This window comes from Zootoca vivipara, chromosome 3 (assembly GCF_965207765.1).
Source record: "Zootoca vivipara chromosome 3, rZooViv2.hap1.1, whole genome shotgun sequence".
NCBI classification, from domain to species: Eukaryota; Metazoa; Chordata; class Lepidosauria; order Squamata; family Lacertidae; genus Zootoca; species Zootoca vivipara.
This window is the reverse complement of record NC_142586.1, coordinates 85,727,929-85,749,190: the sequence shown is the minus strand read 5'-3', so window position 1 is coordinate 85,749,190 and position 21,262 is coordinate 85,727,929. Positions and strand designations below refer to the sequence as shown.

General features: G+C 45.6%; 1 protein-coding gene across 2 annotated transcripts in view; it reads left to right on the top strand.

Moving 5' to 3' along the window:
- The window catches only part of LOC118083262 (uncharacterized), a 57,730-nt gene that overhangs the window by 15,821 nt on the left and 20,647 nt on the right, over positions 1-21,262 (top strand). For both annotated transcript variants that reach the window (XM_035111510.3, XM_088666595.1), the window contains exon 4: positions 18,712-18,765. In XM_035111510.3, coding sequence (XP_034967401.1) covers positions 18,712-18,765 — 54 coding nt within the window. The remainder of the gene's footprint in view (positions 1-18,711; positions 18,766-21,262) is intronic.

The window sequence follows — 21,262 nt, the reverse complement described above, 5'->3', positions numbered from 1 at the left end:
CCGCACCAGTCATATTTTTAACAGGAGCAGCAGCAGGGTTACTCTTAAAAGCAGGAGCAAGCGGGTAGGACCCAACCAAACCAATGGATTCAAATAACAAGAAAGAAGATTGTGACTAAACATTAGGAATATCTATCTTACGGTAAGAGCAATGGAACAGACCACCTCAGAAGGTGATGGCCTCTCATTTCTTGGAGGTTTTTAAGCAGAGGTTGGGTGGCCATCTGCCATGGATCCTTTAGGTGTGTTTTCTGCATTGCAGGGGGTTGGACTAGATAACTCTTGAGGTCTCTTCCAACTCTACATTTCTAGTATTAATACAGAAAACACCGGAATGTGTTTAAACAAACAACAAAAAGCAAAGAAGATCTAGTCTGCCGGGCCTGTTTTCTACTTAAGGTGCAATACTTTAGTGGTAGGAACTCGTGTTCGCTTTCCTCCAACAGGAACATCAAAAAATGGTATTTTCCCACCTCATTCTGCTGCATGCCTAGGTTAGGCCTGGCTTGAACTCTTCTGGGTTGGTTGAGGAGGAGGAAGAGAAGAGGTTAGGCCTGCAGATCATAACAGAACTGTTTAATTTTGAAGGAGCGAATCGTGAGAGGGCAAGAAGTTGGAAGGAGGGAGCCCACAACCTTCTTATGGATTGAATGTATCTTGATATATATATGTTGTTGTTGTTTAGTCGTGTCCGACTCTTCGTGACTCCATGGACCAGAGCACGCCAGGCACTCCTGTCTTCCACTGCCTCCTGCAGTTTGGCCAAACTCATGTTTGTAGCTTCAAGAACACTGTCCAGCCATCTCGTCCCCTGTCGTCCCCTTCTCCCAGTGCCCTCCATCTTTCCGAACATCAGGGTCTTTTGGTGTGGTGCTTATGCGCCTCCTTTGGGCATCTGGTTGGCCTCTGTGAGAACATAGTGCTAGACTAGATTGGCTTTTGGCCTGAACAAGTGAGACATTTAAGGATGTCCTGTCAGATGGAAGGAGATTATTGGTTAATTGCATGAAAATGATACGATTGGAAACTTCTGGCGAAAGCAATCTTGACTTGCTAGCACTGTCCTGTGAGAGATCCCAGCATCTGGCAATAAATAATACTTCTGAAGCTGAAGCCATCGGGGGTTTTGTGTTGTTTTGTTTTGTTTTTAATGGAATTGGCCTGCTCACTGGAATCTTTCCCGACTTTGTGGCCACCTTTTGACTCTTGAGCTCAGCAGCCTGGTAAGAGGGTATTAGTTTTGGGCTGCTGCTCTGGCTGTCGTCCAGAAGGAAAGGTCATGCTGACGGCCGTTGTTGCACATACTCTGGCATCTTGGGTGGTGCCAGAGTGTTGTGTCCTCAGTACTTTGAGGGTGTGAACACTCTCCAACCTGCTCTGCAATTCTCTCAGACCACTCCACACACAGTGCTCCTTGTTTAATCCACGTAAACAACGCGCCCATTCTTTGGAGTGCTTGTATGTCAGTATCCACAACTGCTTGGGTTAGACTGAATGTGCGATTGTGTGCCAGACAAGCTGTTAGCTCTGTTTGTTAAAGCCACGGGGAATGCAGCTAGAGATTGGGTTATCTCAAGGACTTCAGAAATTGGGAACGGCTGCTTCATCATTCAAGCGAATGTTGGCAGCTTCCTCTCCTAAATCTTGCTGGCGGCCAACCCAGTTGGGCCAGCAGGGCTGGTGTAATATGTTCACTCTGGCATGTTAGGTCTAACATTTCATCTGCGTCCAACTGCAGAACCCAGATCTTCAGGGGCAATCCTACAGAAGTGTTCCAGGACTGCTTTTATTATTATTTTAAAAAATTGAAAATTGAAAAACCTTTTTGCTTGGCAGGTGGTGTTCTGACTTGGTTTTTTTAAAAATATACCCGCAAGTTTCCCCATTCTGTTTTCCTGTGATCAGTCAATGTAGGAAGTGAGAAAGATGTGACAAAAACCTATGCAAGTCTAAGCAGTGGTGCACCCATGAAGGAGAGCTTTGTTGTGGATGTCTCCATGATCCTGGCCTTCTTCCAGGGCTGACGGCAATAATCTCCTTACTTTGGGACCAAATCATACCCGGTGGCAGCCCCTTAATCAAGGATGGGGGACCTGTGGCCCTCCAAATGTTGCTGGACTACAACTCCTATCAGCCACAGCCAACATGGCCAATGTCAGGGTTGATGGGTGTTGTAGTTCAGCAACATTTGGAGGGACATAGGTGCCCCATCCCTGCCCTGGATGCATTTCTCGGAACTCCCCATATGGCAGGATAGATTCCTACAAGTGGTGCCTATGTATCTGGCTGGTGGAGTCTATGTTCTTCAAATGTGTTTGTGTGAGGGCTGCTGTCAAGCGTGAGCCAGTCTTTAATTATGTTGTGTTCTATATCTTGTTGCTGTTTTAAAAATGCTATGAACTGCCCTGATAGCTGAAGATAAAGAGGCACATTTTAAAATGAGGTGGTCCTCTACAAATGAGTGGAATATTTCATACGGAATTGAACCCAGCTATGGAAAGTTTCTGTTGTCTGTTGAAGAACCTATTTATATGCTGGAAATCTGGCTCCAATATGCTCGTCTATAGTGTTTGTTGTAGAAGTCGTGAGGAGTTTGGGTGGATGTGAATTAATGAATGGACTCCTTATATTTACATACAGAAACTTTGGCAGGCGTGTGTGTGTGTGTGTGTGTGTGTGTGTGTAGGGATTTCCTCAAGCGTTTGGCAGTCGACTTACCACTGAATGACTGACTTCTGTGTGAGAGGAGATGGTGTAGAAGACACTGCAAGATTTCCGTTTATTTTCACAAGCATACAGCCTTTTGTGAAGATGCCGTTGTCACAGGGAAATAAAAAACGCAGAGTGAGAGCAATACTCTTATTGGCTAAACATTGTTGGTAAGAGTGCTATGATCTGGTGGTGTTGAAGGCAAAATTTCCATTCACCTCTCCCAGGGGCACGGTTTCCTTCAGAAATTATAATACCTGCTGTGCTTCATTGACATAGATTCTCTCCTCTGGTATACCCTGTCATAGCTCACCCAACCCACCATTTTAGGTTGAGATGCCACTGAAGTTCATAAATCACAAGTTTGACTATTATTCTTGGGAACTCATAAGGACTACCAGTGATGTGTGAGGAACATTATGACCCTGAGTTTCTCTTTGATTCTGATTTTTAACCCAAGCCGTAAAAGAACCTACTCCAATTAACCTTGCAGCAATGGCTGGAGGGCGAGCTCTGCCTTCCTTCCCCTGCAAGATGCACTTTATCTCTCTCCTTTTTCCATGGCACACGAAAGGTGACTTGGGAATAAGAAGCCCTTGGGTGGGTGGGGGGAGACTGAAACATCCCTTGCACATACAAAAACCTCTCATTGGAGGGAGGAAAATGCAGCCATTTCAAGAGGTTCGGAGCTCATGGAGGCAACAAATATGGGCAAGGGAGGAACTCTTTAACAGAAGGAGTGCATCCTTATGATGGTTCTCTGCAGTTGCTTGCTAAGGCCAAACCTAGTTTGAATTGAGTCCACATCTATTTGTTACTGGAGAATCTCCACTTGAAGGAGCTTCCGAATGTCTCATTTCACAGTGCTACACCAACGCTATCTTTAAGGCCTGGTAAAATACACTCTAGAAGGAACGCGGGTAGCACAGTGGTCTAAACCACTGAGCCTAGGGCTTGCCAATCAGAAGGTCGGCAGTTTGAATCCCTGCGACGGGGTGAGCTCCCGTTGCTCGGTCTCTGCTCCTGCCAACCTAGCAGTTCGAAAGCACCTCAAAGTGCAAGTTGATAAATAGGTACCACTCTGGCGGGAAGGTAAACAGCGTTTCCATGTGCTGCTCTGGTTCGCCAGAAGCGGCTTAGTCATGCTGGTCACATGACCCGGAAGCTGTCTGCGGACAAACGCTGGCTCCCTTGGCCTACAGAGCGAGATGAGCGCCACAACCCCAGAGTAATCCGTGACGGCTTTAATGGTCAGGGGTCCCTTTACCCTCTACCTTTAAAACACACTGAATGTGTCAGACATAGGCAAACTCAGCCCTCCAGATGTTTTGAGACTACGATTCCCATCATCCCTGACCACTGGTCCTGTTAGCTAGGGATGATGGGAGTTGTAGTCCCAAAACATCTGGAGGGCCGAGTTTGCCTATGCCTGGAATATGTTGCTGTCCCCTCTTCCTGGCATCAGGCATAGTACAGGCAGTCAAGCAATTAGCTGGTGAGCATCAGGGAGAAAACCCTCTCCAATCGCAGCCGTTTAATTATATGTTGCATCAGTGGATCAAATCACTGGAGAGCGAGATCCCTTTATCCCATTAGCCCCTCTATGGATCCCGTGGGCCCCTGTGTGTCATTCGATATGTACGTGATGCTCAGTGGGAACAGGATAGCAGAGATGGAAACTGGAGAACGGCGGGATGGTCCATGATGTTTCCTCTTTCTAATTAATTATTATTCTGCTGTCATCCTCAGGAAGCTCCTAATGATACTAAACAGACTATTCGCCCCGTTTGTCGTCTTTGCTGATGGTTCAAAACAACGCTGCTTATTGATGCAAAAGCCTGACTTGTTTGCATATTATACAAATGAGTCTAATATGGCAAAAATAAACATAGTGGCATGTGAAGATTTACTGACTCCTCTTAGGCATTTATGCTGCTGTGCTGTAGGATCAGCCTTTCCCAACCTGGTGCCCTCCAGCTGTTTTGGACTATAATTCCCCATCAGCCCCAGCCAGCATAGCAATGGTGTGCCCTGAAATAGGAGTGATAAATTTAATGTGTGGGGGAGCAATGCTTGCAATTTTTTTTTACACAATTTAATGTTGAATAAGAGCATTTGCTTGCATTAGTTATGGTAGAGGCTCCAGGAAATAATTAGGGGTTCAAACTCCCCCTTTGCAGTAAAAAAGTAGGGACCACTATAGGGTTCCCTATGAATGAAATGACATCACCTTAATTTTGGGAAGACTACGTTTTCATCACTGTGGCCCCTGGATAATAAATCTTCCTTAAGAGATTTTCATTGCCCACCAGCACCCACTGACAGAGGAGAAGACAGAGCACTGAGAGGACCGACCCTTTGCCCAGTGCCCCTTCAAAGCTGGAGCTGGGCCCTGATGCTCAGAGATAGGCCTCTTAATAGGAGATAGGTATAGATAGCTCAGCTCAAGGCTTGTTATAACAGCTAAGAGGCTTCTAGCGCCCCCATCACTTCAAAGGAAACCACTGTAAAGCTAAAGCCGGTGTGGTGTAGTGGTTAGAGTGCCGGATGAGGGCCAGGAAGGCCAGGGTTTGAATTCCCCACTCCACCATGAAGGGCGACATTGGGCCAATCACTCACACTCAGCCTACCCTACCTCACAGGGTTGTTGTTGGGATTAAATGAGAAAGGGAGAGAACATTTATTTATTTATTTACAGTCATACCTCGGTTTAAGTACGCCTCGGTTTGAGTATTTTCAGTTTAAGTACTCCGCGGACCTGTCTGGAACAGATTAATCCCCTTTCCATTACTTTCAATGGGAAAGTTTGCTTCAGGTTAAGTACGCTTCAGGTTAAGTACGGACTTCCGGAACCAATTGTGTTCGTAAACCGAGGTACCTCTGTATTTGAATTTACCACCCTTCAGCAGAAGATCTCGGGTAGGTTCGCCAAGATAAAAATACAGGATAGAAGCACAAAATAAAAAGCTAAAGCAAAAGCAAAACAATAGCCCACCTTCAGCTCTGTGGAGAAAAAGGTGGGATATAAATGCAATTAATTAAAATAAGACATGGTTGGGCCAAAAGGGGTTATGCAGGCACAGCCGATTGGCAGCACTTGCATGGTGCTTTGCGAGCCCCAACCGTTGATTGCTTATCAGGGTTTGCAAAGCATGGACTGTACCTTTGCCCACACTGCTTGATTTCACAGACTTGGGGAAGAAATGGGTCAGCTGATGCCATTGTGATGTCAGCGGTCTGGCAGGTAGATTGCTCTGCCCACCTGTCAAGCTTAACCCCCGGGGGATGGGGGAGAGATAAGGAATTGGCCACCCCAGCCAGATCCAGTTCCCCACCTGGGGAACGCATTACCTGTCCTATAATGTACCTTAAAAAATCTGCTTACCTTTAGAAATGTTGCTTAAGGAGCTTAATGGCAGCTGCTTTGCCATTGCTTAATGGCAGCTGCCTTGTGTGTTTTATTGTTTTATTAATGTGCATTTCATTGACTGTTGACTTAAAGCTGCTTTAAGAGCAGGAAATTGTGATTATTATGATGATGGCGGTAGGGTTCAGCCAGTCCTAAGTCTGGTGCATGGACGTTCAGTGGCAAACACAGCTGTTAGAGTTGTTAGAGGAAAATAAATCATAAAATAGAGGGCTCTATGACAGGCATCCCCAAACTGCGGCCCTCCAGATGTTTTGGCCTACAACTCCCATGATCCCTAGCTAACAGGACCAGTGGTCAGGGATGATGGGAACTGTAGTCCAAAACATCTGGAGGGCCGAAGTTTGGGGGTGCCTGCTGTATGGCATTGGGGCTGGCTGTCCGTGAGATGCGTGTTTTGCCGTTGTGAATTCCATAGAGTTTGAAGACAAGATGCACATCTCTTAAAAAATAAAATAAAATCTGTCTGCCACTAATGCAAACCCACAAAAAGTTCCCTCTATGCATGGCATAGTGGCCAGAGTGCTGGACTAAAGAGTTGAGAGACTAGGGTTCAAATCACCACTCAGCCATGAAGTTCGTCTGGTGACCGTGGGTCAGTTGCTGTCTCCAACATGCCCCACAAGGTTGCTGGGGGGTGGGTGGGCTCTGTTTACACCACCTTGATTGACTTGAAGGAAAGGTGGGATGGAAAAGTAGGTTTAAAAAAAAGCAGAGGGAGGAGCTCTCCTGTCACATCTTAACAGGTTGTGCAACTTATGCCTGTCATAAATTGTAACTGGGAGCAAAAAGATCTGACAGTGGGGAGCTGCTCTTCTGTGTTCAGGAATGGCGATGGAGAGGGAGGGAGAAACTCAGCAAAGAATTATCCTCTTTGAGCCAATTGCTTGCAGGCAGGTAATATGTATTTGGCCCCCTCTCTCTTTGAGCATGTGTGTGCATGCACATGCATATATATATATGTGTGTGTGTGTGCACAGACACACAAATATTTGCACACACCCTCCCTGGCCTGCTCCAGTTTGCCACGTGGTGAGATGGTAGGTGGGAGGCTATCAAGCAGAACCCCCTGGCCTCACAATAGCCACATTGTCTGGTGGCCTGACCTCATTTGCCCACCACGCTGCAGCTGCTCCCATCCCTAGCCAGCCATTAACCCCCAGCATGCTGTGTGCCAGACACAACATTTAACAGGGACGGAGGGAGAGAGCGTTGGGCAGGAGGTACTTCCTTTTGTTTCTTCACTGGCTCTCCTTTCTTGGGTTGGGCGTGTTATTGCTTAGCTCTGTGTTCTGTTCCTAACAACTGTCACCGGCAGGGGTGTTGGGTAAGACTAAGTTGAGAGCTCCTGGAAACACAGAAAAGCCTTGCTTAGTTCGCGAGTCCCGCCTCCTCCCTCTCCCCTCTTGGCAGATCTGCTTATAGCTGTGAGAGAACATTCTCAGTGCTGCTGAGAAAGTGTGTCATGGGGAGGACTTCTGATGCAAAAGTACAGCAGACGTCGACTTGTGTTCTCTCTGTAGGCTTCTTGCCCCGGGTGCTATGTTGGTGCCATGCTGTGTCCTCCCCATCCTTTGTGTGTGATGTGCTCTGAAACAGTGTGTGAATAACATGGAGGGTATTCAAATCCCCGTCTCTCTGGCAGGCTGGACCACTGGGACTAGAGGACAGGGGTGTCCCAGCTTCTTATGTAGTGCTGAGGACATGCCCCCATCGGTGAAATTCATTGTTTGCCTCCATGGGTGGTGGCAATCTCGGATAGGTAGGCACTAGTGACGTTCCCAAGAACACTAAGGGTGTGTCTGTCATTGCTCACCTTTTTTTATTATTTTGCCTTTTCCGGTGTATGTTTCTCTCCATTGGATTCTGCAGCCATTCTGCCTTTGCAGCAGCTGCAGCATATCTTCAGAGTGTAAAACTTCCTCCGATAAGGTTGGGATCAGGGCTTCCTGCGCAAAAGGCAGAGTGACTGCCACAGGTTGGTTTTACTGAAAAACTTTGCTTTAACAAACGGGTAAGGTTCTAAAACAGTGAACGGGCAGTCAGGCTGTTTCCACCTCGCATGGCAAAATCCCCCTTGCTTGGTTTCCATGTTCTGTGCCCTGTGCAGCTGCTGTAGCAGCAGGTGTGAAGATAACCAGGCAGCAGATTCCTCATGTGAACAGAAAAAAGCCTGTGGGAGCAATTTAAAATTGTGCTAGCGTGAAATCTTCTCAGTGAGCTGTGTGCTTTTTATTTTAGAAGCAGGAGGTGGACTTAGGCTTGACATACTGAGCTTGCAGAACAGAACTGCGGGTTCCTGTCCTTTTTTCACTTTTTGGTCTGTAACAGGGCTTCAGTTCTTTCTAGCAGCAATTACTACCGTAATTCTGAGATGTGGGTTTTCGCCATTATAGCATCTCTTTATCAGATTTTTTTTTTTGCCTGCTGCATTTCTGTACCTGTTAAAAAGCAGGAAAGCCATGACACAAAAAAGTTGGTAACTCTAACAGAATACTGTCTCTCCTAAGCTCTCTTCAGGTGTTCATTGCAACTGTGGGCAGAGGGCAGTGCTGCTGTGGGAAGGTCTGAAGGGGGGTTGAAAGTGTGTTTGGTTCAGTCTGGGAAGGCTGTGGGTAGAGTTGGTGGGCGTGGAGAATTCCATCAATTTTTCTTCCAATCTTAAATTCAGTTTGCCACACTTCTGTTTCATTTTTTTTATAAATCCTCACAAAAATGTCTGGTGTGCATTTCTGCCAACATATATTTTTTCTACCGGTATGTTGTTTTGTCTAATAAAATGCATATTTTTTTATGTTCACCAATACATGTATTTTCACACGTTGACACAAACACACACATTTGGTTCAAGGGCTTACTTTGCAATAGTTGGAGATGTGTAAATTTCAGAAACAGCCTGTGTTTGGGTTTTTGCGTTGTTTTGGGAAGTGCAAATGAGTTTGGTTCACATTTTAAAATGACCCTAATTTCTCCCCTTTCCCTGGGAACAGGTGGAGCTTCTGCCCACAGGGACATCGGCAGCCAGGGTGCTGAGCTCCCCACGCCTTCTGCTCATTACTGGAATTCCCAGTTCAGGCATAACGCCTGTCTGTGTACTTCTCACTATGAATTCATGGTAGGATCAAAACTGCATTAGACTTGCCAGCTCAGCAACTCAGGTTGAAGAATGCAGGTCCTGCCCACATCTGCAGCTAATAATAATAAATAATAGTAACTTATTATTTGTACCCTGCCCATCTGCGTGGCTTTCTCCAGTCACTCTGCGGGGCTTCCAACATATTTTAAAACACAATAAAACATTAAACCTTAAATCTGCCTTCTAAAAGTTATATAGTGCCACAGTTTGCAAGATTCATATTGTTTCAGCTATGCCATTTGTGTGCAAGCACATAAACTAATGCTGTGCTGCTTCTCTGAGAAGTGGAGAAAGCAGCTGAAGAAAGCTCTGGAGAGGCAAGAGAGAACAAGCTGCAGCGGCCCTTCAGAGTTTGCAAGGCAAGCTGGGTGTGCTTCTCGCTGCTAATCTGTATAAGGCAATAGGCCTACTCTGCCTGGGGGTTGAAATGGCTCAAGGGAAGGGATGCAAATCTATGTCAATGTAGTTGAATCTAGATTGTAAAGGGCCACACTTCGTGTGTCTTTACCCAAGAGGATTTCCCCGGGGACCATTTTTGCTTGCAAAGACTTGTGATAGTTTCGAGGTGCAAAACTACTCCTGTGCCTCCCTCCCCACATTTGCTCCAATCTGACTTGCAGGATCCTCACATGGCATTCCGCCCAACTTTTGGAGACTCAAAACCAGGATGTGTGTCTTCCAGGATGCACTTCTGGGTGAGTCGCATGACCCATGCCTCCCACCGGCCCAGAAAAAAAATGCTTTTTCTGGGGCAAGAGCGCAGCACCCAAAATGGCCGCCATGATCTCGTCCGGAAAAAAGGGACATCCCGTTTTCCCCAGGGCTCTTGGCAGGTTTGTAATGCAGTAAAAATGAATGGGGTCAACACCTAATGTTTTGAGTTATCTGCAGTCCACGTAGAGACGGGAAGGGAATGCAATTTCAGACAAGAGCCTGCTTTGGTAACAGAAAGATTTACGATGCAGCTTTGCAGGCCTTGGAAAAGCCTCAAATTGGTTAAGCATTAAGACCTGTAGAACCTATGCATGTTTACTTGGAAGGTAAGTTAGCCGCGTTTCGAAGGGGTCTATTGCCAGATTAAGTGTTCTTAGGGTTGCTCCCCTAAAATTATTTGTGCCTGAGGCCTGTGGGCTTCTGGAATTTCTCGCACTTGGAAACTTGGTTGCAGCCTGACTTGCGTGTAGAGGAATAGCAGCGGGGATCCCGTCGAACCGTCAATGACATGCCCTTGTGGCAGCGTCAGGAGCAGAACGTCGAAAGCTCAGTTCCAACACCTGGTTTAAAATAGAAACTGTTAACAGCACAATGAGGATGGATGAGGGAAACCTCTGGCTTGTTTTCAGCCTGGCTTTGGGCTATTGTTTTCAGAATTTTCTGGGGAAAACCAGTGTGGCGAAATGGTTTGAGGGGAAACTGAACTGAGGAGCTGGGAAAGAAACCCTTCTTAACTTTCCCACCTATAGGATAGCTAGTAGCCAGGACGGGGTGGTCTGGCTCCACTGTTGAAGGCAGCATGCCTTGAAATACTATTTTCTGTGAATCACAGGTCGGAAGAGTGCTGTTGTGCTTGGGTTTTGCTCACAGGCTTCACATGTGAATTGCAAGAACTCAGGCCAGAAGAAAAATGGATTTCAAATAAATCTTCACAAGGTTTTATTTGTGTGACGAGGAGGAGTCAATCCCAGTATTGAAGGCAAATAAAGATAAATTCCAGTAAAAATCAGGACAAGGCCCTGTTTCGACAATTCTTCGTCAGCAAAGATTCACAGGTCAGAGTGTACCAAGTCTGTTTGCCTGTGAATCTTTGCTGACGAAGAATTGTCGAAACAGGGCCTTGTCCTGATTTTTACTGGAATTTATCTTTATGTGCATTCAATACTGGGATTGACTCCTCATCACACAAATAAAACCTTGTGAAGATTTATTTGAAATCCATTTTTCTTCTGGCCTGAGTTCTTGCAATTTACTGTTTATTTCTGGACTTTACCAAGAACTCCAATTTCTACCACAGGCTTCACATGGGCATTGGGTTGGCCACCATGAGAACGGGATGCTGGACTTGGGGCCACATAAAGGGCACCATGACACCACATTAAATTCCCCCAAGGAATTCTGGGGGCTGTAGTTTGTGAAGGGTGCCGAGAGTTGTTAGGAGAGCCCAATTACATTCCCAGAACTGCAACTCCCAGAGTTCATTGGGAAGAGGGATTGATTGCTAAACTTCTCTGAGAATTGTAGCTCTGGGTGGGGAATAGGGGTCTCCTGACAACTCTCAGCACCCTTAAAAAAACCATAGCTCCCATAATTCCTGGGGGGGGGGACACATAGCAGGGCGATGTACAGTTATACAAAAAACCAAACCAAACCCCACACCATAAAAATCATACTTAAAAAGTTGAAATCAGAAATCAGCTAACTGTTGTGGAAGGGCGCATTCTCAATTGCTGAACGGAACAAAAACTTTCTCAGCAGGCGTTTAAAAGTTGAGACAGAAGGAGCTTGCAATTTGTGTTCATTTGGCTTTCTTTCTTAGTGTGGGGTGTCTGATGGGGATTTTGTGCCGTTTGAAAATACTTTGAACAAAAAACAAAAAACCATGGTACAGTCCACCAGGAGCAGTACTTAGAAAAGTGGTACCGTAGTGGGCATTTGGTACCATAGTGGTTTAAAGTGGTACCATAGTGATTTAAACATCTGGTGAGAATGTGGCCTAGATGGGCATTTGTTCTGATCGAGCAGCGCTCTTTTTACATTCTGGTACACCAGAGGCACAACTGGCGGGACCCAGCAGCCTGTTTATGAGACTTGGAGAAGAAAGGCATGCAGGATATATGAGAAGGACAGCTCTTCTCTGATATGAGCAACTGGTCAGAACTTTCTGCTGCCACCTTCATCTTTTGTGGTGTAGGCCTGGGGGCAAATGCAAACCAGGGGTAGAAGGCATACCGGTAACCCCAAAGAACATAACTACAATTTCCTCATTAGTACACCAAGTTTGCTTTCGGTTCACAATTTGGTTGTTTCTTCGCCCAGTGAGTAATAGTGTGTTGTGATACAATTGTTGTTTCATATCATGCTCCAGTATCTTTTGGCTACGCAGCTAACAGATGGGGTTTGAAATTATGGGTTGCGGTGTTTAAATATTTAACTTTTGAATGATGAAAATGGTAAAATACAGATAGGTGTTGGACTTCAGGAATGTTGTGAACCTAATGGGGTTGTAACTTCTTCACATGACATTGAATGGGAAGCATGTAAGGGCTACATTCAAAGCAGGATTCTAGCATATGCCTTCCATAAGGAATGCATTAGAACATTGCAGGAAGAGAATTTTCAGAAAACAACGAAGTCTCTTCTAAATCAATTTGCAACATCCTTTTTCTCAGGTCTTTATAGAAAACATCTGCAACATGCTAAATATGAATTAAATTAGGGCAGAATTTGGATTTACATGTATGCACCAAATATATTGGGAAAGTGAAACAAAATAAAAATGTTCATTCCAGTAGCACCTTAGAGACCAACTAAGTTTGTCATTGGTATGAGCTTTTACCAATGACAAACTGAGTTGGTCTCTAAGGTGCTACTGGAATGAATTTTATACCGTATTTTGTTTTGACTATGTTAGACCAACACGGCTATCTACCTGTAACTAGACTGGGAAAGTGGTGAGAGACTGGATAAGATAATTGACTTTTCATTTTTTTTAAAGTCAGAACTATATGCTGTTGGTTAGAGGTGAGTTCAGTAACAAAAAATAAATAAATTCAGTGTTTCAGAAGTATTACTCCAAATTACAGAGAAAGGATAATGATCCTACATGGTGTGTGATTTTGAAAGCATTTTTCCCCCAGTTGGTTCTCCTACATCTTAAATACACTGCAAAATGAAGTTCTTGCAAAACCATTACAGATGGGAGAAATTAAGAATGCCATTTATATAATGAAGAATGGGAAAGTGCAGGGGTCAAATGTCAAGTTCAAAGTATGGTGCATATATTTCTGTTTCTTCTAAGTCTTGTAAAATCATGCTCTCTGGGTAGATTATAAGCCAGTCAATTAATGTAGGTGCTAAGATGCCAACAGTGAATTTGGCAAATGGAGTTGAAGCAGTGGTAACAGCAGGATGTTAGGCGGTTTACGTCAGAATCAACATACATGTCCACCATGCACATGAATCCAACCTACAACCTGAGAGGAATGGAAACGTGCCAGAACTTGTGCGCATTTAAAATAAATGCACCCAAATTCACCTTCATGGCTGGTAAAGAACACGGCAACACCAGGAAGTAGGAAAGATTGGTTTAATTGCTCAGATAAGAAAGAGAGAGCATATAGGCTGATTTGGGCAGCAAGTCATTTGCATCGAGTAGAAAGCAAAGTGCCTAAAACCTCCCCAGATGTGAGGGACTTGGAGATACCGCAACCCTAGGCAGTGTGCATCATGCTGTTGCACACAAGAATTTGTGGATAAGAACATAGGAAGAGCTCTGCTGGATCAGACCAAAAGCCCAGCATCCTATTCTCGCAGTGACCAACCAGATGACTGTGGGGAAGCCCACAAGCAGGACATGAGCGCAATTCCCCACTTGTGAGTCTTGGCCACTGGCTCCAGCCGTGGACGCAGAACATAGCCATTGTGGCTAATGGCTATAGATAGCCTTGAATTTGTCACCTTCTCATTTAATGACATCCATGTCGGTGGATTAGCTTCATTGGATGACCCTGAGTTCCAGAGAGGGGCAGATATTCTCTCTACCCGCTTTATCATGTCCTCACTTGCTTGTAAGAGTTGTTTATTGACTCTTCCCCCCCCCATCACCTCTGTTGAAACACACACACCTTTTGGCAATGGTGTCTCCCTTAGACACTGACCCAAAGGACAGGAACTGAAGATGCTTGGGGAAGAAGCTGCTTCTTGATGAGCTCCATTCAAGAGCGAGTGAGGGGATCCCAGCAGTTGTTTCCCCCCCTCTATTTAAAAAATCAGCATTTTGTCTTGCTTTCAGAGTCCCACGCTTGAAACTGCCATGCATGTGTTCTCTCTCCCCATCACCTAGGCCTCTGGTGTCCACCCAGAGTTTTAGATGCCAAGCAGGAGTGAGAGCTGGGCCTTGCCCTTGAGTGACAAAATAATTGCCTTCTCATCCAGGGGAATTTCAAAACAAGCCCGTGGTTTTGTGGCAAGGAGGGGGGAAAATTGTAAGCCTGACGACCTTTTCTCCCGATCATAGTATTAGTACTGGCATTTTTGTAAGGGGAAATCTGCTTCCGACTCTTCAGAATATCGTCAAATTAATACTGAGGGAGGTTTTTATTTATTTATTTACATTGAACAGCTATAGACAGTACATGCCAACTTCAAGTTTCTTCGTTTCGGTCTAATCACTCGCCTTTCCACTATATATGTGTGTGTGTACACTACATCTATATATATATATATATATATAAATGGTGAAGGTGCATGTGTGTTAGTCCCCACTTTTCTCCCACAAGCACTTACCCGATCGTCCTGAAATTTGGCCGCAACCTCAGAGTCACATGTGAGCAGGTAATCATGCACTTACACTGACCAGCTGACACACCTAACACAGGTAAAAACCTGGATTTGTGGTCAAAAAAATTGCACCCTCCAGTGGACATTCAACGAACAATGGACAAACATACTCCCACAATCCCTCATGCCCCGGAGACCACGCCTCCAACAGAGAACAAACCGCCCCGAGACCAAGCCGCTCCTCAGGGAACCAAGCCTGCCTCGGAGATCGCACATCCGAGACCAGGCCGCTCCCCAGGGACCCGCGCCCGCCCAGGAGATCACGTACCAGCGACCCCCTCCCCCGACCAAGCCCACTCCACACACACACACACACACCACAGATCGTGCCCCCGCCGATTCCGCCGCCGCCTCCTCCCACTACCTCCTTCCACCCGAACAAGCCCACTCCACACACCCCCACCCCACGGATTCCACCCCCGCCGATCCAGATGTCTCCCGGGACCCTCCGCCTCCGATCCTAACACCCCCAAGGACCAGGCCACCTCCCCGACCACCCCTCCAATCCCGACGCCTCAGGCCTACCTCACCCCACCACCTCAGGCCTAAGCTTCCACCTACCATACTGGTTCTGCCCCCGCCCATCCCGACATCTCCCAGGACCCTCTGCCGCCAATCCTACCACCCCCAGGGAACAGGCCGCCTCCCTGACCACCCCTCCACCCCACCCCCTCCGTATTACTCTCAATCGTTGGGGGGGGAAATAGGGGTCAGGGATAGGTAAACCCTTCCCTGGTTGGGGTGGGTTTCGGGGGTCAAAATGGAGATAACAGATAGGTATGTCCTTCCCTGATTGGGATGGGGGGGGCATAGCTGCCAAGTCTCCCGTTTTCCACGGGAAACCGCGTTTTCCCAGCTGTCCCCAGCCGAAAAAACGGATCTCCCCCCCCCCGGTTTCTTCTGGCGTGGCAGCCATTTTGGAACTGGGCGGAGCATGCTCAGAAGCGACTTTTGATGCTGCTCTGCCCAGTTCCAAAATGGCTGCAGCGCGACTTCTGGTGCGGTGGCCATTTTGGAACTGGGCACATCAGCATCAAAAGTCACTTCTGAGCATGCTCCGCCCAGTTCCAAAATGGCTATCGGGCTATTTCCGGTATACTACTTCCGGTCCGGTCCCTTATTTTTCAGAGAGGAACTTGGCAGGTATGATGGGGGGGGGGTCAGTCAATAGGTGACAGGGATAACTAAGACCTTCCCTGGGATGGGTCGCTACAGAGTGTGGGGAGACACAGGTATCCCCCTATCTAAACATAACACAGGGGGGACTCTGACGGTCTGTTGAATCTGAAGGGGGACTCTGACCCGCCGTTTAACAAACAATGCCACAGCAATGCGTGGCATGGCCAGCTAGTAGATATATACACACACACACACATGTCAATTTTTTATGTGTTGTAAGCCGCCCATAGTGGCTGGGGAAACCCAGCTAGATGGGCGGGGTATAAATATTATTATTATTATTATTATTATTATTATTATTATTATTATTATTATTATTTTACACTAGGGCCTCTGCCCCTGCTCTCTGTGCCCACAAACCCCTCCTTTGGCTGAGCTTCCCCAGTAAATACCAGCTTGATGATACTTTTCACAGCAGCGCTGGAAACAAAGCCCGAGTTTGTTTTATACAGGCATTTCCAGGAAAATTATGTTCAGAGTTGGCTGGTTGCACGCATGGATTGGGACAGTACTCTTCCTGCTTTGCGTATTTTGCCTGGGAACCCCTTCTAGTGCCGGAAGCTCTGGGGATGAATTTAGCCCACAGGCTTGGAACTCAAGTTGGGATGAGGGGGAAGAAGCCACTGTGTTCTTGCTCCAGTGCCTTTCACATAAGTTTAATTTGCAAAAATCAGTAGGTGAAACTCTGCAAGGCATGTCAAGGGGGATTATCATGTGCCACTTGTACATACACATCAAGCTACTGTTAAAGGCACAAGAGCCAGGGATGTATTAAGCTGGCAGTCCTACTTGGGTCCAGGAGCAAGCTATGTTTTGGTGAGTCTATGGAGAGAGGCTCCATTGGGTGATCAGGAGGTGGAGCTAACTGGTAGAGCACATGTTTTGTGCTAGTAGTAAGTGGTTTACTGGAAGCTGCCTCGTGAGCCATAGTCTGTCATCTACCCTTCCCCGCCTTTTAGAACACTGCTAAGGTAATAACTTTATATAAGTTTGAGAAGTGATGGGCAAAGTTCCAAATGCTCATTAATTTGGTTCACACTGATAATTGGTTTTGCAGTGCTATATAGGATTCATACTGGGTGGTTCGCATTTCTGGCTGTCAGTGTTGTTTTGGTTCAAGAAATCTTGCTTGCTCAGACGTCTAATTAAAGAGACTTCTGAACGCTGAATTACTTAAGTTTGAAGTAGAGTCTTTTGACAACTTGATGGTTTCTGGCTGTGGAGTTTTCTCTTGTGCTCAGCTCGCTTTGATCCTAATTGGGTAGGGATGTTTTGGGCGTGCCGCTTCTGAAGGATCTCATTTGTACTGGAGTGTTTTGCTGAACAGTATTAAACTGTTCTGTTTCATGCTGAAATGTTATGATGTCACTTTTGGAATAGGGCTGCCATTTTGTAATGGGCTCAGAATAAAACTGAAAAGGATATATATTCATTGCTTCTGTAATGCTACATTGAGCAGAGGCAACGTGTGGGTAAAAGACAGATGTATGTTAACCTCATAACAGCAGAGTTTGCGGTTATGCTGCTCCCTTCTTGTATCTCTCGAGTTTCTTTTCTCTTTCTCATTATGGGATCAACATAACCACAAGCTCACGCACTGCAGCATTGCAGAATCGGTGTCCATCGTTTTTAAACACATCTCAGTTTCATTTGCAGCCCATTATGCTACTCCAAAAGTTACATTAGAATACTTCACAATAGTGGAACTTGCAGTTCTGTTGGTCCCAAAGAATGAAAAAGACAAGATCACACTGCATTTAGGGTTCTACAGATCAAACAGACAAGTTCCCTGCTCTAGGGAAGGAACAATCTGTGCCTCGAGTATCCATGGCGCTTGTTCAGCCCTTACGTTAAAAAATAAATAAAAATATTAAAATAAATGTGTTAAGAGTTTCATAATCACAGTGCTAAAATTAAGACTCAATGGTGGTACTGTTGGAAAGGCATTTTAAATAGGTTTTCTGTGAATATATTAATGTAAAATGTTTCCACAAATTCCTACACAGCTTTTTATTATTGCTGATTCATTCTTACAGCATATCTAAAGCCATAGATTTACACAGGGTTAATAGATCATCCTTCTCCCCCTGAGAACCAAACCATTTGGGACCATTTATGGGTATATTAGGACAGTGGTGCTCAACCCCCGGGCCACGGGCCGGTACCGGTCCATGGATCAATTGGTACCGGGCAACCCAAGGAACATTAAATACAATTAAATTAAAATTATTAAATCAAAACAATCTAAATAAAATACAAGCAATCAACGTCTCCCCCCCTCAGCGGGCCGCAGTAAAATTATCAAACGTTGACTGGTCCGCGGCGATAAAAAGGTTGGGGAGCACTGTATTAGGATATCAAAATAGATAAATAACTCTGAAAAGGGCTAGGAACATCAGCATTTGCCCAAGTAAAATTCTCAGGGATTCTTTGGGAGAAACCAATGCAGTTGCCTAAATATGTCAGTTTTTAATACACTTTTAAAATGTGTCGGGAGGATTTTTTTAAAGCCTTTGCTCTGATTGGATGCCACCACCTGTTAATAGCAAGAAAACCCCATTTGGTACCATGGGTCTCTGTAGTGCTTCTTAAATGTTTGTTTGAACTTCCAACTCACTTCTAGCACTCCAGCATTATTTAACACCCAAATTAATTGTGCAGCATATTTGCTTGCTCTTACCCTATGATTCTGCTCCTTTTTCAGAAGATGCTGTTTAAGAAGAATTGTGGCACAAAGACGAGAATCATCAAAATTCGGGTAAGTGGCTATTGCTTGATAGCTCTCATTTTTGTCTTCTTCCTCCTGGGGTTGGGCGATGAAGTTTCCTTGCTTGTGGGATGGTAATATAGCAATGAACCTTCATCTTGCATTCATCCTGATTTCCTTGCAGCATGCTTACACGTCTTTCACTTAATTCACACTTTTCATTATATTTCCATGTCACTTTCCAAACTGCAAAAAGTCTTAAAGTGGATTTGATGTGCTCTGGTGATGGGGGCTGTTCAATCCACTTCAGTTGCACAAACTTAAAGTCCTGGCAGGCAGCTGAATCACTCCCACAAAACACTGGCAGGCTGGAGACGTCCAAAATGTTGTGCTCCCCCTGGGTCCACCTCTGGAATAGCAGAAAACTTCATATTCAATCGGTTGCAGTTGCCTCAGAAGAACTTCATTGGTTTTTTCTCCAGAAAGGGGGTTGTGTCTAGCGGCAAAAGTGAAGATCGGGTGAGGACTGCAGGCAGAGATGGAAATTAGACACTCCTAAACTTGAGCATCAGGGAGTTCAATTGTATATTCTGAGCCATGTGTAGGAATCCTGAGGTTTCTGACGCATGAATCACCATTGCCAGCCTTTCCCTGTCCAACAGAATTTTGTGTGAGATTGGGAGAAGAGAACTGAGTTAAGGGCTGTGATGTACCTCTATGGAAGAAAGGGCTTTCATATAGTTTGGTTGCTTTGTTCTGTCCACATCTGTTAACCCTTTGGGGCCAACTACGCCAAATGCACTGCATCTAGTAGTTATGAACCATGGAGGACCACCAACAGAGACTTCCCCCAAGTCCTAAGTGATTGGGCTGGGGATATAAGGGATTAGGCAGTCTTTAAAATATTCTGGACCCATGTTGTTAAAGTCCTTGTAAATACAAGAACCTTCAAACTGGCCCGGTAGAGTATGGGCAGCTACTGCAAGCATTTGAGCCCCAGAGCTATGTGCTATGTGTAACAAGGTGATCTGTGTACCTGCTCAGTTTGTTCTGCTGACGGCTGACTGGCAACTTCCATGGCCCCAGCTGTCCCTTATTGTGGCTTTTTGCCTTTAACCCATACTTGGCTTTGACAGCCCTTCAAATGGACGAACAGGTGGCCACTCTATTACTATCATTGCCAGTTGGGAATAACATCTGAATATCCTTAGATGGTGGTTTGCATTAATCACAGCATTAGTGCTAATCATTTCATCGTTGGATGCATTGCTTAATATGTAGATATGTGGTGTATACAATCAGTTACGCATTAGTTGTGCCCATTAGGAAGAACTGAAATGATGATTATCACTTCATTCAGTAATGAGGATAATTGGTCGTTGGTAGAGTATCTGATTCACATGCGGAGAAGGCCTCACATTCAATCCCCGACATCTCCAGGCCGGGCTGGGAATGTCCCCATTCTGAACCTTTGGAGAGCTGCTGACATCCAATGTGGACATTACTGAACTACCGGTAGATGGACAAATCATCTGAATTGGTACCATGCAGCTTCCATTTCAGCCAAACCACACTCACCTGGCTCAACTGAAATGGGGTTTGCAACCACTGCTAATCAGCTGATCAACAGTGCCTCCCAAGCTCTGTGCACTGATCAGCAGGTCTTGGGAAGCTCTATTTTTAGCACTCTGCAAGTGCTGATTAACCGATTATTGGGGCTTCGTGGGCTGTGTTTTTGGCCGCAGAGTCTGACATAGAACCAAGCGAGCAAAAATGGGTCACCTGATGCTATTCTGATGTCAGGTGATTGGTAGGTGGGAGATCTTGCCCACCTGACATGCTTGGCCCTCGAGGGGTGGGGGAGACAACTATCTCTCTCCCCCCCCGCCTGAACCAGTTACTCACCCCTGTGGTAGAAGGAGGGATCTAATTCCAGAAATGGAGAGGAAAGGGTGGCAAGTGCCAGGTGGACGTGTGGATGCTAGGGTGAGTTAGAGAGGGAAGTTGGGAAGCTAATACAGTGGTACCTCGACTTACGAATGACTCGACTTACGAATGTTTCGAGTTACGAACAGAGTTCCGTCCGCCATTTTGGGTGCTGTTTAGATAGGATTTTTTCGACTTACGAATTTTTAAAGTTTTTCCCCCCATTGGCTTCGACTTACGAAGGTCCGTTCGGAACGGATTAAATTCGTACGTCAAGGTACCACTGTACACATTTCTTCAAAGCAGTGTGGATACCTGCGTGAGAGCAGGTAAGAAGGAAAGAAGAGAATAGCTGAGGAGCAGATAGATAATAATTACTTCAAGTCCTTCACTGAAGCACAAAAGTGTCTTTTTTATTTTTTAAAAAAAGTACTAGATTGGGTTCATGATGGCAAGAATATTTTCTGCAGCCCCTTTCCTGTTAACTAAAACAATAATTTGTTATAGAGGTAGCATTTTTGTGGCCAGCAATGCCACAACAGAGCTCTGTTCTTGGAATGCTTCTTTCATCACATAATATCCTCCTATTGTGATAAGGGCGGGGAAGCAGGAGTTAAGATGT